This window comes from Antennarius striatus, chromosome 3 (assembly GCF_040054535.1).
Source record: "Antennarius striatus isolate MH-2024 chromosome 3, ASM4005453v1, whole genome shotgun sequence".
In the NCBI taxonomy this organism is placed as follows: domain Eukaryota; kingdom Metazoa; phylum Chordata; class Actinopteri; order Lophiiformes; family Antennariidae; genus Antennarius; species Antennarius striatus.
In genome coordinates this window covers 16,522,501-16,540,000 of record NC_090778.1, presented here as the reverse complement: position 1 = coordinate 16,540,000, position 17,500 = coordinate 16,522,501, and the positions used below count along the sequence as shown (strand labels likewise).

The 17,500-nt window shown below is 41.5% G+C and overlaps 1 protein-coding gene across 2 annotated transcripts; it reads left to right on the top strand.

The window, feature by feature from the left end:
- The first annotated feature begins 13,121 nt into the window (after positions 1-13,121).
- Positions 13,122-16,459, top strand: LOC137593105 (homeobox protein orthopedia B-like). Of its 2 annotated transcripts, none has more exons than XM_068311721.1 (3): positions 13,122-13,158; positions 13,457-13,854; positions 15,956-16,459. In XM_068311721.1, exons 1-3 carry the CDS (start codon positions 13,122-13,124, stop codon positions 16,457-16,459), a joined length of 939 nt encoding a protein of 312 aa, XP_068167822.1. The 2 variants fall into 2 exon arrangements, with proteins under 2 accessions (XP_068167822.1, XP_068167820.1); XM_068311719.1 differs by having other exon boundaries at positions 13,122-13,197.
- The last annotated feature ends 1,041 nt before the right edge of the window (positions 16,460-17,500 follow it).

Here is a 17,500-nt window from a genome sequence, read left to right as displayed (position 1 = left end):
TGCTGTTTGGTTTTTTTTCCTTCTGGAAAACAAAAAAAAAGAAAAAGAAAACAAACCCAAATTGTGTGCTGTGATCACCCCATTCCCTTTTTGATGTGTGTAATCTCTCTCTCTCTCTCTCTCTCTCTCTCTCTCTCTCTCTCTCTCTCTCTCTCTCTCTCTCTCTCTCTCTCTCTCTCTCTCTCTCTCTCACTTTAATCTCTCTCCCTCTCTCCCCCCCACACTTGAACTGATCCCTTCTTTAATAATCCACATTTTTTCTTCTACCTTAATCTTCTTCTTTCTTGAAACCATGAAGTGATGGTGCAAATAATATCTCCTGGCTGTAAGGAGTCATTACATTAAGCTTGCCTTCCATTGTCACCTATAAATTAGCCCCGACACTGGTCTTCCTAGAGGTTGAGGTGTATATCTGTATGTGTGTGAAGCCTGTAGAACTGTGGGATGAAGAGGGGTGGACTGTGGTCATTATGGTCTAATATCCCATGAAATGGTGAAATTATTATGGAGCCTGTTTTATGAGCTGTCTATGAATATTAAAGAAGGATATTTTGTGTGGAGAGCCTCCAATAAATCAACGTGATTGTGTTTGTTTTTGTTTCGCCCTCTTCCCTCTTATTTAAAACCACTGTCACAGAAATCCAGGGTCTCCATTGAAAGATATTTTTCTCTCCATGAGGATCATGTTCATACTGTATATTCATGTAGTTTTTAAAACTACATACTGGTTCAAAAAATAATTTTAAAGTAATCATCCTACGATCAAGATAAACTGGAATTTATAGTAAATTAAAGTAATCATTTTGTAATGAGTCAATTATTTCAGGCAAATATGAGGCTGCATTGCTAGGCATGCTCTGGCTGCTTATTCACGTTGAATATTGTTGTAAACTGAATTTATTTGGGTTTGAAGCTGTCGGCTTGGAGAAAAACAAGATGTATTAGGGTGCCACCTTCTTCTCATTTTTTGCTTCTTTGTTTCTTACTGTTTCACGAAACATTTTCAGTATTTGAAATTTTGTAAACCCAGCAGTTAATATATTAATTAAATATAATCAACAGATAATTTCACAACAAATATTACCCTTAGTCATACAAACGTTTTGGCTCATGTGACATCCATTAAAATATTGGCTTTGTATATTTCATATATACATCAAACTAATTCATAAACATTTGCATCTTGTAGATAGACACAGTTAAAAACAGATCTGCAGACCCACTGGTATCCATGTCCTATTATTCCTGTGCAAATCTTGATATTTTTTGGAAAAATGTCAACAACTACCATTTATAACCAGAGCATAGCTGCATTCAAACACAAGCACACTTGGCACAAGAAGATAAGGTTATACTAATCCTAATCGGTCCAGCTTTAGAGGAGAGTGTCATACACCAAGGTCACTTAACACATCCATCTCTCAGACATTCATCAGTGCTCTTAGTGTCTCTCTTTTAGTGCTTTCTGATATATGACTCTCAGTGGGCTGAGACCCTGATGCACAAGGAGGACACACACCTCTCCACCACCATGGAGCCTTCTTATGGATACACATCTAAGGTGAAGCCTTTTACTGTATCCAAAATGTGGCCTCCTGAACTCATTTTCTACATGAAGGTAATACTTCTAATGATGTTAATACATGTGAACAGAATATTTCCTCTTTTTGTTGAGCTTATTTTATTTAATAGTTGATATGCTAGAGGTGAGCTGTGTCAGAGGCGACTAGGGTTAACATCATTACCTACTCACAGACTCATAATCATTACTGATTGGACAAATTTCTAAAATTACCGTCTTTATTACCAATTACATAGAACACTTAGCTTTCTCAATATCAATCAGCACACAGTGATAATGCATAATTAAGTCTCACGGACCAATCTGGATGAATTATCTAATATAAACCTAATGAAAAAATCAAAGACTTAATAAAAACCCATAGTAATATATTGTTTGTTAACTGGCGATGAACGAGAAAGATTTCCGTGACCCTTCTGATAATGTTTGATAAATCAGTTAAGAGAGGTATCAATTATTCCATTACTTATCTATACCGATATATACATTCTGCTGCAGTTGTGTTGTCCTTTTATGGAAGTGACAGATGATCAATCAAAAATATTTTCTGTTATTTTCATTGTGACTATAGATGTCTGCCACATTTCCTCCCTGCGTTCACCATGAGTGCGTCTGGAGTGCACGAGGAAACGTGACCGTGCCCCACGCGCGCCCACCACGCTTCCTCTGGGAACTCAGGCAAAGTCATCGACCGCAAGGGGATGGCTTTCAGATTCATAAAATTCATAGAATTTTTCACAAATGGATGAACACAATTTCCACCCAATTTTCTCATTATGCAAATATGCAAAATATCAAATCCAGGCCAATTAGGGACAGCCACAGCTTCAAATTTACCGCTTTAAAACGTAATTGCAGAAACCCTCAAATAATTACGCACCTAATTGGGAATATTTGTGACAGATACAACAAATTCTCCTCACAAATTATATTTCATCCGAGGAACTGCTGCACCCTGGTGAAATCCTATCGTGGCCTAATTTCTCTTATGTAATGAAAGGAATTGAAAACTTGTTTTCACATTTGAGTACTACAGTGTTTTATAACGTGGAATGATCAAATAAATTAAAGTGAAATTCATACATATTTCTCTAATCTCTTTCAAATGTGCTGTATTTATAAAGGAAATAACTCTCGGAACCATCCTGCCTTGACCATAATAGGCAGTTAGAGAGCAGGGACGCTAAGGAGAGGCAGACTGCACACAGGACGATGGCATTTCCAGATGCGTGAGGGAAAATCAAGCAGTCACCTTTAAAACTCACAAGTTGCCCAGGCTGCATGTGTCCATATAGCTCCTGTGTGTCTACAATGCGTCGCCTCGTTACAGGTGAAACCTCTCCAAGGTCAGCGGGGTCACGCACGTACACGGTTCATAAACGCCTGGTGTCGAATGGAGTTGCAAATGCACTTATCCCATCCAATTTGTCAAATACCAGCACAAATACAATCCAGGTGTCTCAATTTCTCTTTCCAGACAGATATATTACCAATAAGGAACTGCTTTGAAAAGGAAATTTTTCAGTTTATTTTTTAATCTATGTAGTTTAAACTGCCGTCAAATGCAAAAAAAAAAAAAAAAAGATTATTTATGAGATTTAGTTCACAGAGTGCATATTGACCCATAGCCTCAGACCTTTTAGCATATTTTCACATTTCAAAAGATCCAGTTTTAAAAAAAAAGAAAGACTTGATCTCATTGTTTAATAAGCAAACACATTTTATTGAGACCATTTGGGAGTTTCAAATTCAAAATGACAACCAAGGTCCATCAGTCATAACTTTTACTTGTAAAAAAAAATCTTCTTGAGATGGCGATCGGCCTGCTTTTCTGTTCAGGATCCTTTTCATCATCCAAGAAAATAGGAAAACAACCATCTAAACCTTTATACACCTCAATTTTCACTTCTTTTGCATGTAAATGAAGGGAACCCACACAGTGTCACTGGGCTCTAAGGCTATGCTACCAGCTGCATCACCTAAACAAATCTGAGTGTGTGTCTGTGAGACCCTGAATACTGACCTCACAAATCATAGTTGTGATCAACGGACACAACGTTGGAATCAGGGACAAGAAGTAGAGCAGAGATAATGCAGCTCATCCCTCCATCCTCTCCTGCTCATTCCCACAGTCTCAATACCGCCCCCCCCCTCTGTCTCTCCCTCTTTCTTTCTCTCTTTCACACACACACACACACACACACACACACACACACACACGGTCAGAAGAGGCTGATTCTCAGCCAGAGATGCCACGTCAAGCTGCTTAGTTGATGTAAAATGTTGCTCGTCTGCCCTTTGCTGACACCAGACACCAGAAAAATAAAATCCCCTTCAGGTGGATGTGAAGTAACCACCAAAACAAGGTCTAGAGAGAAGCTGTTCAGATGTTCAGTTATTTCTGCGTCTGCAGGTCTGGGTTGTTCTTGTTTTTTGGAGCCAGCTGGTAAATGTTCATTGTGTGGAGACATGTTTAGTGTTGATAAAGGCCTGATGAAGGTCACTCTGAAATAACACAAAAACACAAACTAATGAAGCTTCTGGCTTGGTGTTATCAGCTATTTAAAAATGATGAGTGTGACAACACTGGCTGGTGTAAAGTGTGTTTTAATAAAGGAGATTTCCACTGTATTTGAAATATATATGTGCAGATCTGTGCGTGTCATGAACTGTATGTGACTGCATGGGGGCACAGTGAAAATATGTCACGTGACCCGTGTGTACGCGCATGCATGGTTTCGTGTGTGTGTGTGTGTGTGTGTGTGTGTGTGTGTGTGTGTGTGTGTGTGTGTGTGTGTGTGTGTGTGTGTGTGTGTGTGTGTGTGTGTGTGTGTGTTCTCTAATGCCCTGTTAATTGCCTGACAGTGTTCCCACACACACCTCTGCTAATGTTTCGCTTGTGATTCAGTCTGCGGCCTGCCCCCCCCCCCCCCCCCTCCAACCCGTCCTCCCCCCTCTCCCTTCGGTACGGGTTGTTCCGTTATAACAGCAGCGTCACTTGATAACTACCTCATCATATGGAAGCGGTGAGAAGAAGCAGACACAAGTGTGTAAATCCAGATTTTAAAAGCGCGTTTTATTTCAGCCAACGCGCGTCTCCTTCCACATCCAACTTCAGCACCGTGGACAGCGACTGGGGCCCCCTCAGCTCCGCTGTTTTTTTGTTTGTTTTGTTTTTATTGGGGGGGGGGGGCTTAAACCCGTGATATTCCGTTCACATCAGGCTAACGTCATCTGGTTTTCTTCAGTCGCGACAATTAAGCCCAGTATTTTCCTCCAGGACCCTGACTCACGTTGCATAAGTCTCTATTGTGTGTGAGCATGCCGCTGCTCTCATTACACAGACTGATTTACGCACAGATTATCCAGCAGTGGCCATGTGCGCTCCTCACCAGCAGCCCGCTCAATATCAATTAGAGGCTGCTCCAAAAGCAGGATGTCCACCGGTGGCCCTTCAGCTCCACCTTCCAGCGCGCTCACGGTGCTGGCAAGGAAAATAGGACAGCATAAAGGTTTTGGGGTTTTGGGGGGTTTTGTTTTGTTTGTTTGTTTGTTTGTTTGTTTGTTTTGACGTTAACGTGTGTGTGGGGGTGGGGTGGTGGGGTGGGGGGTGGGGTAGCAAACGTCACAGATTTAACGGAGGTGGAATGGAGAAAAGCTCAATTTTTTAGTCAAAGCAGAACAGCGCACCTCTGTGACATGATGAATAAATTGTGGGAAAAATATTAGCAAAATATTCCGGTTGAAAGAAAATGCTTATGCTTATTTCAAACCAATAAACCACGTGGATTATTATTTTCCTGTATACCATTGTTGATTGGCTATCTTAAATATGAATTTAATGGTCATTTTTAGATAGTGTCTGGATATAAAATGTGTTCTGAGTTCTAGTCCTTATTTCTATAACACCAGAAACGACTAGCTGCGTCTAACAGAATGTAATTTGTGGAACTGAGTTGGTAGTTTTCAGAGGTAATGTAGTCTAATGCAATAATTAACTGGTGATGAGGAGTGACGCAACAGAAAGAAAAAATTCTAATGTTTACATTTTATTTAATTCATACAGCATCCTTAGAAAACAATTTGCTTCCAACAGGCCTCGACTGTCTTTCTATAGACCCCCCCACCCCCCCACCACCCCCCAAGGCCCTCCAACTATTTATCCCCAATAACTATGTGATAATACAGTGCTGCAAAATGCTGCTCACCAACGGACAGCCTGTCCAATTAAAATTGGCTATCGATTATAGATAGCTGCCCGCTGGCATGTGAGAGAGATGGTGTTGGAGGCTATGTCACTGCCAATACAGGCCCCAGCCAGCCTTGGACTAACCAGAGCTGACACCAGCATATTAGAAGTGGACTGGGTTAATTCACCTGCAGTTGGCCCCTGTGTTAGCTGTATAACCTGCCCCGTCTAAATGCTGATCATTAAGTTGCTTCCAGCAGCCATGATTGGTGCATTGGGGCTCATATCACTGATTAAAAAGGAAGGCCCATATCTCCTTCCTCCTGCGGTCAAATGTCAGATGGGGGTCAGTTTAGTTTCGCTGCTGGATTTTTTTTTTAAACTACAAATTCTGTCTGCTTTATATTTAATTGCAATTAAAACACACAAACAGACTTCAGTCCTGTCACATATCTTCCCCCAACATAGAAGATTACTTTAAACCGGATACAATGACAACACTAATATATCTGTGAGGCTCATAGTTATCTCTTGTTATTGTGTGTGAAAGCCTCAGAACCTAATTCCAGTTTTTTCCATCTCCTATTTTCCACCAAGCTGATTTTCCATTAACTTTGGGAAAACACGGTGGCAGGTCCATTTAAAAAAGCCCATGCTCCACCCTTCCTATAAGCGCCTCCGCTCAGGAAAATAAGAAATTAAGAGCAGGGCCCATCTCATCATCAGCCCCTGTCTCTCTCTCCTGACAAACACGGAGCCTGGATCCAAGAGAGGAGCTCCGAGAGGGCTTTACCTTAGCATATGTTAACTATTACAAGATGTCTTGATGGAACACAACGAAATGACTGGTAATTGACATAAAATATGACAAAGTGTTTGAGTCTTTGTGAGGAGAGCGTCATGCATTACGGCGGATCAGCCTCGTAATGTGACTGATTAATGAAAGATCGGCCTCGCACCCACTCAGCTGATTCTGTGAAAAATGAGTTTTGTGTTGTCATTCCGACAAGCTGGCAACCACGGCCGGAAAAGACTATTAGTCGGAATCATTATCAATAGCCATATTTTCAAACTCTATTATGGCAATCAGGCTAGAATTTATTCAATAGATTTAGTTAATTTGGTTGTAATTGATAAATAATCAAAATTTATCAATGTACTTGCACACATTTCACTAACAATCAGGGAAAACTGCCCCATTTACCAGCTGACTTGGTCCAAATTAGAGTTAAATTGATGATCAATTAATCTTGGTAGGGGAAGTGCGCCGTGTTTAGCAGAGAAGCGGCAGAAAAATGTGGCGGACTGGATGGAGAGGAGGAAAGAGGAAGAGGGAGGGAGGAGAGAGACGAGCAGAGGATGGTAAGGAGAATGGATGGATGGGAACTTGCGGGAGTTCTGGAGTGAGAGACGGGCCGGGTGAGTAAAGCACTGGAAACACAGGAAAGCTGTAGAGTCTTATTGGTTTGTGTGCGCGTACACGAACGTGCGTGTGCGCGCGCGTCTCTATGCGTCTCAAAGTGAGTCACACACTCCAAGTATCAGGTGGATCAACTTCGGCAAGTCGGAGTGAGCAAGGTCAAAGAGACTGATCCCATTTATTCTTTAATTTGCTGAGGCATTAAACTGCGTGATGTAGATTTGCTGCAGTTCGATAATTAACAGCACATGTTTCTAATTTCAAGCTACTCAGAAACACTGCTGACCCAAGTCCTCCCCTTTTCTGGTACGGGAGCAAGTGTGTGTGTGTGTGTGTGTGTGTGTGTGTGTGTGTGTGTGTGTGTGTGTGTGTGTGTGTGTGTGTGTGTGTGTGTGTGTGTGTGTGTGTGTGTGTGTGTGTGTGTGTGTGTGTGTGTGTGTGATGTAAATAAAAAGTGATCCCACCATCAACTTAAAAGATATTATCTATTATTATAATGTGATGTTTTATTTACTTGTGCCATTGTCAGATTACATTTTTGTTTTTTATTTGAAAATAATGCAGTATACTACATTACATTTTTGCATCAGATCAGATCATTGGTTAGCCATTGTTCTGCTCACTCTGAATGATTTGTGGTTACAATTAATATAAGTGAGTTGTTTTCAGGCTACAGAGTAGAGAAGGGTCTTCTCAGAGTGTCTAATGCTCACTGGCACCTGTAATGTGGCACTCATTACCTTCAATGATGCATTACAGTTTCTTAATGATGGAGCCACTGCAATGGACCTAAGTAATGACTGGACTTAAGAAAAAACATATTCTAATAGCTGAAGCAGAACTGGAGGGAATGTCAAAGTATCATGAAGGAGAAAGACGACAAATCCAAGAGATCACAGAGCGTGTTCAATAAGCTAACCTTTCTTGTCTGAAGCATTTATGATTTAAATGTGATTAATAATGGATTCATGAAATAACTGAAGGACTCGTTACACCAAAATCAATGCCTACACATAAATACATTCAGGTAATTAAAAGTACACAGAAGACTCACGGTTTAGTGGACTCAAGCTTGCATCAGGTGTGGGTAACATTCACACTGCAATAAACAACATTTGGTGATTAATCCCTTTTTGGTTGAACATAAAGAGTAACAAGTTAAAGTAATTATAACTCAGACTTGTGTCATTGACATGCTGGTTTAAAGTCAGCCTGGAACCAAGAAAGTGGTCAGTATGACAAATTCATGATCATTACCTAATTATTCATAATATCTCATTGTGCTACTGACTCATCAGTCCATGGAGGGTAAGAACTTGCTGACTCATGAGTTATAAGTTATCACGTTATTTACTTGTTCCTCGGTTTTTTTATTTTTTTTAATTAATCATCAAACCTTAATTACTCCTTAACTGTAAAATAATAATAATAATAATCAGAACTTTGATCAATTCATTGCACATTTGTAACCTGGACTCAAAACGTTTCCTTTACTGGATGAAAACTCATTTGTTTAGCTACTGGTACTGATCCGGTTCACTTTTATATTTAATATCACACATTTAACGACGTCTATGATGGCTTTTCAGCATTTTATTAATTCTATCACGTAAAGAATTTCTATAATTATAGAAATGATTTACAAACACCACAATCATTACGTTATAACTACATTTATTTGTTGTTCTATTTAGTGTTTCTTTGTGCAAAACGAACTCTAATATCGGTAGTTTGTCACAAAATCACATGGCCGCTTTTCTAATCAATGAGATTTAAGAGGGGCTAACAGCCTGAAGTCATAATGTGACATCTTTTTTTTTTCAATTTGAATTTATTACTTCGTGTTCTGAAGAAATAATCAGCACCAAGCTGTTGTGTAGACATACTTCTGATCTGAATTGATCCGTCGGCGCATGTCTCAAATGCCTATTGGCACGCTATGAGAGCGCTTTTAATGAAGGAATCGTCCTTCCTTCTCTTAAACGCTGGTCAAACATTCCGCCTCATACCTGGGTTTAATGTAACTGACATGAGTTGATAAACTTGAAGCTGACGAAACTTTCCCTGAAACGTGCGCTTCTGTCTTTTGCGCGTTGCGTGAAGGAGCTTCCTGGACGCACACGTCAGTTATTAATAGGAGAAGTAATGAGACGTTTTCAAGCTGTTGGTCTTAATCACACTTCCATTGCAGTTCTAATAACCGAACAACGACCATCCCCTTATAACACACACACACACACACACACACACACACACACACACACACACACACACACACACACACACACACACACACACATGCTCGCGCACACGCGCTCATTCATAAACGACATAACACTCTCCGTGACGCACGTCTCTTCTTACTCATTAAGGAAATCGCTCTTATTTGCTGATTATTTTATTTGAAGCCGTGATTACCTCTCTGTACACCAGATCACGCAGTGACGGGGACCAGGCGGAGGGCAGCGGGCCTAATTGGGGCACGGGATGCGCGGGGTGGTGCGGGACGTTTGGATGGCCGGAGGGGAGAGCCTCTGAAGGGTTTGCGCGTGTGGCGCACCGCTCCAGCCCCTCTGCTGCTCCCGCTCTCGGATACAATGAGCTTATTGGTCTCCTTATTCCTCCGTCTGTCACCAAATCACCTGCACAAACCTAATGTGTGATTTGTCAGAGCGACGTTTGTGCAGATTGGAAAATCGATTTTCTTTTTAGATTTCTATAACTGAGTGAATGCAGATGTCTACGAGGGGATGCAATGGGCCTGATCAAGAGAAAAACCAGTAACCGCAGTTATACTGCAGTCATGTTTACGGGGTCTCGCCCATGCGTCTCTTTTGTTGCTTGCATTGTTTTAACCTATTCTGTAAAGACACGTGTGCGCAATGGACTTAATGCAGTTTGATTTGCCAAAAACCATGGAGATGGTGGACACGGAATTTTTTGATCTTTGAAATTGTTCTACAAAATTGTATTTGTTTTTAGTGCGCTTCTATTAAAAGTGTCTCCTCGCGTGTAAACAGCCGTTCCGCACTCAGATGCGCCACATTAACCCGGGAGGATTGCATGTGAGTGTGTTTTTACTGGGGAAGATTGATGCGGTCCAGTTAGGGAGGCTGAGTGAGACATAGACCCATTTCAAGTGAAATCCTCTTATTGCAGCAATAAGTTACAGCCGGAGGATCGGACAGCTGAGAGGATGTCTGCTATAACCTGGGGCTGTTTTTACTACAACGAGCCACATTAGTGGACTGTCACTTGAACACATATGAACAGGACGTCCGGGTTAATGAATCTTACGTTCAAGATGTAATATTATTATTATTATTATTATTATTATTATTATTATTATTATTATTATTATTATTATTATTATTATTATTATTATTATTATTATTATTATTATTATGCAATGATCAATTCATCTAAAATTATATTTAAAATTATATTGTGGAATAGATAGTTTTGGAATTATTCATCTATCTGACTGTATATGCGGCGGCACGTAGTCGCACAGCAAGGCGGTTCCGGGTTCGAGTCCCGCTCTGTGCAGAGTTTGCATGTTCTCCCCGTGTCTGCGTGGGTTCTCCGGCTTCCTCCCACCTCCAAAAACATGCGCTTCAGGTTAATTGGCCGGTCCCAAATTCGAATGAGTGTGTGTGTGTGTGTGTGTGTGTGTGTGTGTGTGTGTGTGTGTGTGTGTGTGTGTGTGTGTGTGTGTGTGTGTGTGTGTGTGTGTGTGTGTGTGTGTGTGTGTGTGTGTGTGCGCGCGCGCGCGTGTTTGTGTGTCTTCGTGTAGCTCCGCGGTATATTGGCGTCGCGCCCGGAGTTTCCCCCACCTCAAAGGGATAGGCTCCAGCTCCCCGCGATCTGTGCAAGCGGATGAGCTGAATGTCTGTATTTGTAAGAAAAAATGTCATAGAGTTTTTGTAATTGTTTTTTGTTTTTTACAATTTTTAACAAAAAAACACTAGTATTAATCATTTTTAGTAATGGTAGTAATAATAATAATAATAATAATAATAACAATAATAATAACAATAATAATAATAAAAGGATGATGTCTCCATGTAAAGTCATGCATTTTAAATAATTACCTTGAAATATCCCTGAATTTCTATGGAATTAAATCCTCTCTATGACTATTGGCTCGTAATTTATCGTCTTGACATTAATTATTCATCATCTCTATATTTATTGAAGTATGCTTTTTATGTAAAAAAAACATATAATCTCAGCAAATTCCAATTACCAATTTGTTCCCAGTACATTTGCACATTTTTTTCTTATTTCTATATTTATTCATATGATGTTACATCAGTTGCCTTCATGCTTACATTAACTGTGAATCAAACGTCGTCCAGAGCAGACAGACCGTAGAGATGCGGGCTCAAACCCTTCACCAGAGCGGGGCCGGCCTTCACTCCCAGAGTCCCTCTCCTCTCTCCTGGTTCCCACGTCTGAATCAAACAAATCGAGATTCTGTTGTTTTTCTTGATCGCTTCTCCTGAACCACCGGGAGCTGTTCAGAGCTTTTCTCGTCTCCGTGGGGCCTTGCACAAATCCACATCCTTACATTTCCACGCTGTGCCACATGGAGCTGCTGCTCTGTGTCCCGGCAGGTTGCGGTCGAGGAGCATTAGAGATGAGCTGCCTCTGTGGTTCAGGAGAGAAAAGGAGTCACCGCTCGGACGCCTCTTTTGTGTGGCTGCAAAGAAACCTATTTAGTCCCAAGTCTAGTCTATTCACCAGGCTCACCCTGACATCTGTCAAAAGCCCCCTGTAACCAGCACTGTCTGGAGAAGGAAGATGGGGCGCGGATCAATTGCTGTCCTGTTAATTGTATAATAGACCTACTTATGGACCACTAAAGGGGCAGAATCGTTTAGGGTCACCACGTCTGATTTTGTTAGAACCAAACAGGCTAAATACCTTTAATTGCGCCCGCGGTGATGAAAAGTCAATGGGAGTTAAAGCGGCCGATCACCAACGGAGCTTAAATCCATCTGTACTCATTTATTTATTTATTTTCTCGATTTGTCTCCACAAATCACCTGCCATGGGGGAACGGGAGCGATATTTGTTTTGTTTGTGATCCAACGAAACGTGGGGGGGGGGGGGGGGAACTGAGCTGAATGGTTTTGAAAACAGGTTAGAAGCCAAGAATTTTCTCCACATGTTCGCACAAAGTGAACCCAATCCGCATCCAAACAGTAATCACCTTGGAAAACTGTTTAACTTCATAGATTTAAAAAAAAAAATCTTAACATGTGAAATAAACCATCTCTTTGTGACGAATCTTTACTGGTTGTAAACAGGCATACTGACGGTCAAGCGATTTAAAAATTAAAATTTTGATATGACTGATTATTTAATAGCAGCACATTACATTCCGCAGAAAAAAAAACCTCTTACATCCTTTGTAAAAAAAATAAATAAAAAAGACTTTGCCTCAGCTCACCTCCAGTATTTCACAGAATCACACATCTATCTACAAATAGTCCTGTCAACACAGGCTATATGAGATTAAACAAACACATTAAGATGTTTAACGTGGAATAATTTAAGCATGAAAAGCTAATAAATCAGTGGACGGATTGAATTGAATTGTGGTGTTCGGTGCACGTATGGAGTGCATGTATGGGTGAGTATGTGTGTGTTTGGGGGGGGGGGGGGGGGAAGAAAAAAGAAGGGGGAGTCACGTTGCTGACATTTCCAAGCTCCTGCTCTGATTGGCTCTTATTTGAGGAAGCTCACGGGTTCTTTCAACTAATAAGCGCCTCCCCATCGCTCTAAAGGAGATTATAATGCAAGGGACCTCCTTTTTTTAACCACAACCCGAATTTTCGTTCATTTAGGCGATATATACTTTTTTAAATTGACCCAAAGTTGTAGTATTTTTTGCCTCGCATTTCGCCCTGGAGCGGTATGCGATGCTTTCTCACGCCGACCTCCTGGATGCTCGGCTCGGTGAGTTATCGTCACTAAACTCCGGCTCTAAACTCCAGTGTAAGATTTCAACTTCTTGTTCAACCTTGTGAAGTGATAGCCAGAATGTGTAGTTAATTATGTTAAAAGTTAAGTGCTATACTATTGTAATTTTTACAGCCATTTGTCATAAACGTATTTCTTCCACATTGATTTGATTTTTAATATTCTTTAAATAAATAGTTTTAAAGAAGCTAGCCTGTCAGGAACTCCATTCAGAGATGCTGCGTTTTAAATTGATGGTTTATTCAAAGCCTCTCTCTTCCTCATCTCCGCGCAGGGATGAAGGATGCTGCAGAGCTTCTCGGACACCGGGAGGCTCTCAAGTGCCGGTTGGGTGGCGGTGTACCGGACCAGGGGCATCCGGGAGACATGGCCCCTGGTTCGGACTCTGTAGAAGGAACCACTCTTCTGCCAGGAGAAGACATCACCACAGTGGGATCCAACTCTGCCGGCATGCCGGTGAACGGCAAGGAGCAGGAGAAGCAGCAGCAGCAGCAGCCGCAGCAGAGCTCCAGTCAGACCTCCAACCAGCAGAAACAGAAGCGGCACAGGACGCGCTTCACCCCGGCGCAGCTCAACGAGCTGGAGCGCAGCTTCGCCAAAACCCACTACCCCGACATCTTCATGAGGGAGGAGCTGGCGCTGAGGATCGGTCTGACCGAGTCCAGAGTCCAGGTAAACACCTGCGCATTTTTGGATGGCTTTCAGAGAGCAGATTTTTTTTTATTATATATTATGAATGGTTGGGTCTTGGGGTCAAGTTTTGGTCTCGCAGGGGCTTCACCATCATAGTTGCTTGTCAAATTTCAACTCGTCAAGATATTTTGCGAAATAACTTGTGTTTATGTTGGTGTATTACTCAGATCCATTACATGGGTTTGTTTGGAAAAGATCGTTTTCATATAACGTGAAGAATTTGCAGACATTTATTTCCGGTACTCTTGTCTGAAATGTCAAAGCCCGTAAATGTTATGGTAAATACGCAACTGCTTCGAATGTCACTGATAAAAACTAAGTTCCCTTAAAGCATAACTTCTAGTGTCCTGCTGTGTGCACCCCAAAAAATAGAATCGTCTGGCTTATAAATAACATTCTATACGCACCATGAATGAAAACCATCACGCATAAAAAGGTTAGATTCGACATGTACATTCTGACAGATTTTATGAAAACTCATGAATTTCGAAGTTTTGTAATATAAAATATAGAGAACAAAATTAAAAAAAAATCCACCCAATTTGCTCATGTTAATCGTAATAAAGAGCGGTATTTGTTTTAATGAAAGGCGCGTGGAGTCGATATACGTCCTTGTATCTGTTGATGGTGCTGAATTATTTCACACCTGTAAATAAATAAACTTGTGATAGTAAAGTCAGAAAATACTGTAAATTCCAACCATGGTAGTGGCATCTATTTTCTTTTCTTTTTTTCTTTCTTTTTTGTCTTTTCTTTCCTTCTTTTCTTTATTTGTCTATATAATATATTCATGTATACACACACACACACACACACACACACACACACACACACACACGCACACACACACACACACACACACACACACACACACACACACACACACACACACACAAGAGAAACGTTATCAACTAATTCCAGTCTTATTTATAACAGTTGAACGGGTTATTAACCATTGATGTGAAATCCATGCAAATGATCCCACTGAAAGCAATAGAACCAGTATAATCATTAGTCAGCTTAATAACCGATCTGTTATTCGTTGAGGTGCGGGGTGTCCCCCGCACATGAGGTCGGCTCCCTCCAGCTCGGGTCGCGCAGGTTCTTCCTCCGACGGGGCGCGTCGTTGACGTCGGAGCGCGATCCTCCACAGCATCTCCTTTAAAATGCTTGATCTGCGACGTCTTAATAGGACCCCAGAATATATCGTACGTTTTTAATGGAATGAGAAATTGCATTTTCTTTCCCGCGAGTGTAATGGCTGTGGGCGACGTTTCACGGATGGCCGAGCGGAATGAGAGCGAAGATTTCACTTTTAATACGTCGGCATCGACTCGTGGCCTCCCGCAAGCATTAATCACACCCGAAGACGATGAAATCTTCTTGAAGCTCAAAAGATGTGTTTGTGTGTGTGTGTGTGTGTGTGTGTGTGTGTGTGTGTGTGTGTTCACTTGTGCACATGACGTGGGTGTGTTTGTGTGCGTGTGATTGGGGTTTTTTTTTTTTCTTTCTTCTTTTAACCAGATTGTTTAGAATAACGTGGCCAATTTCAATTTAAGAACGTACAATATTTAGGGTAGTTTCTGTATAATCAGCGTGTAAATAAGATTTTAGGAGGATAAATTGTTCGGATTACTGCTGCGACATGTTAAATAAAAACAATTTGTGACTGTTGAGTTTGTATTAAGCCACGTATGAAAGTAGAACTGGCGTGTTATATTTAGTGTCCTGGCATTTGAAACGCAGGATTGTGTGTTCAATGGTTTTTAAAATGTATGATGTCCGAGTGTAATCTACAGAAGAACTTCTAGTGAATTAAACCTGCTGTTATATAGAACACCCCCACCCCTGCAGAAAGTTTATAAATTTAAATACATTTTCCTGTTGAACCCGCTTGTATTAAGTTAAGAAATCCAGCAGATCCTACAGCAGTGTGTGTTACTCTAAAAGATTGAATCATTTTTGACGTTTCAATATCCTGTAGTACAGATTATCCACTGGTGGAGCCATGCAGTGGGAATATTTTGAGCGTGATGGTATTTTGATGGCTGGTGGATCACTGTTCGTCCTCTCTCTGCAGGTCTGGTTCCAGAACAGACGCGCCAAGTGGAAGAAAAGGAAGAAGACCACCAACGTTTTCCGCGCCCCGGGGACTCTGCTCCCAACACCCGGCCTGCCACAGTTCTCTGCCGCGGCCGCCATGGAGAACAGCCTGTGCTCCTTCCACGCCAACGACTCCCGCTGGGCGACGGGGATGCCGGGGGTCTCTCAGCTGCAGCTCCCGCCGGCTCTGGGTCGTCAGCCGGGAATGCCACAGTCTCTCTCACAGTGCAGTCTCGGTCCGGGTCCGCCACCGAATTCTATGGGTCTCTCCAACGGCCTCTCCTCCAACGGCTCCGGCCTGCAGTCCCACCTCTACCAGTCGCATTTCCCCGGAATGTCGGCCTCTCTCTCCGGCCCCACGAACGTATCGGGCTCCCCGCAGCTGTGTAGTTCCCCGGACAATGACATGTGGAGAGGGACGAGCATCGCGTCACTGCGGCGCAAAGCGCTGGAGCACACAGTTTCCATGAGTTTTACTTAGGAACACTCCACCGAGCCCCTGACCTCCATCTTCCCCCCTCACCAATTCACAATCTGTGGCTCCTTTTCTCCTTTTATTATCGTTATTATTATTATTTATTTATTTATTTAGATCAAAACCAGAGAGCGAGCGAGCTAATCAGGCATGAATTGTGAGAAAATGGAGAATGTGTGTGTGACTTCATCTTGACATAATGACTCAAACAAAAGACAGCGCTGTTGGACAAATGAAAGAAAAATAACTTGGGGGGGGGTTGGGGTTATTTATCTTGTGAATTGAAAGGGATTTTATCAACTATTGATGATGAATAATATTGTAATGATCTTTAGACTATAGGCCCTCATTACCGGGAGCCAAACAATCGTCGTATTTACGTTTCCACTGAGTGTGTTTTTACGCACACATGTTGTTGTGTTCAGGTGAAGTTGTGTTATTTATAAGATTGGGTATACATTTTGATAAGAACCTACCTAACACGCACCGTCCTAAAAGGTTGGCGTATTGATCTGGGTCTCAGGCATGCACTGTACATTTGGATTTAAACGCTTGGATAACTTAAGAAGAAAGTGACTGAAGATGTACTTTTGTCAAACGACCCCAGTCTCTTCTGCATGAGCAGAAAGAGAAAATTTAAAGAGGAAAAAAAAAATCTTTCAGTGCCACTCTGTTTTAGGATGTTTTGTGTGGATAAAACATTCTTGCTATGTAGACGCTGGTCTTTTTTGTGACATGTTTAACTTACTGTATGTGCTATTAATTTAAGGCATTTCTTCAGTGTTTGATCTTACATCGAAATGCACCACATTGACGGGTTTGTACCAATTTAAAATGAAGAAACAAATAAAAGTAATTTTCAAGAATGTTCAAACATGAATGATTCATGTCTCAGTAAACTTCCTATGCGATCCTATGTACTCTACAAACCAGTCTTTGCAGTTTATTTGTTTCAATAGAGATGGACGATGATAGACTATAGTATTGTAGAATTCTACTTACTGGATGATGGTCTTGCTGCCGAGCAGGTCTGGGTGACAGGGCTAG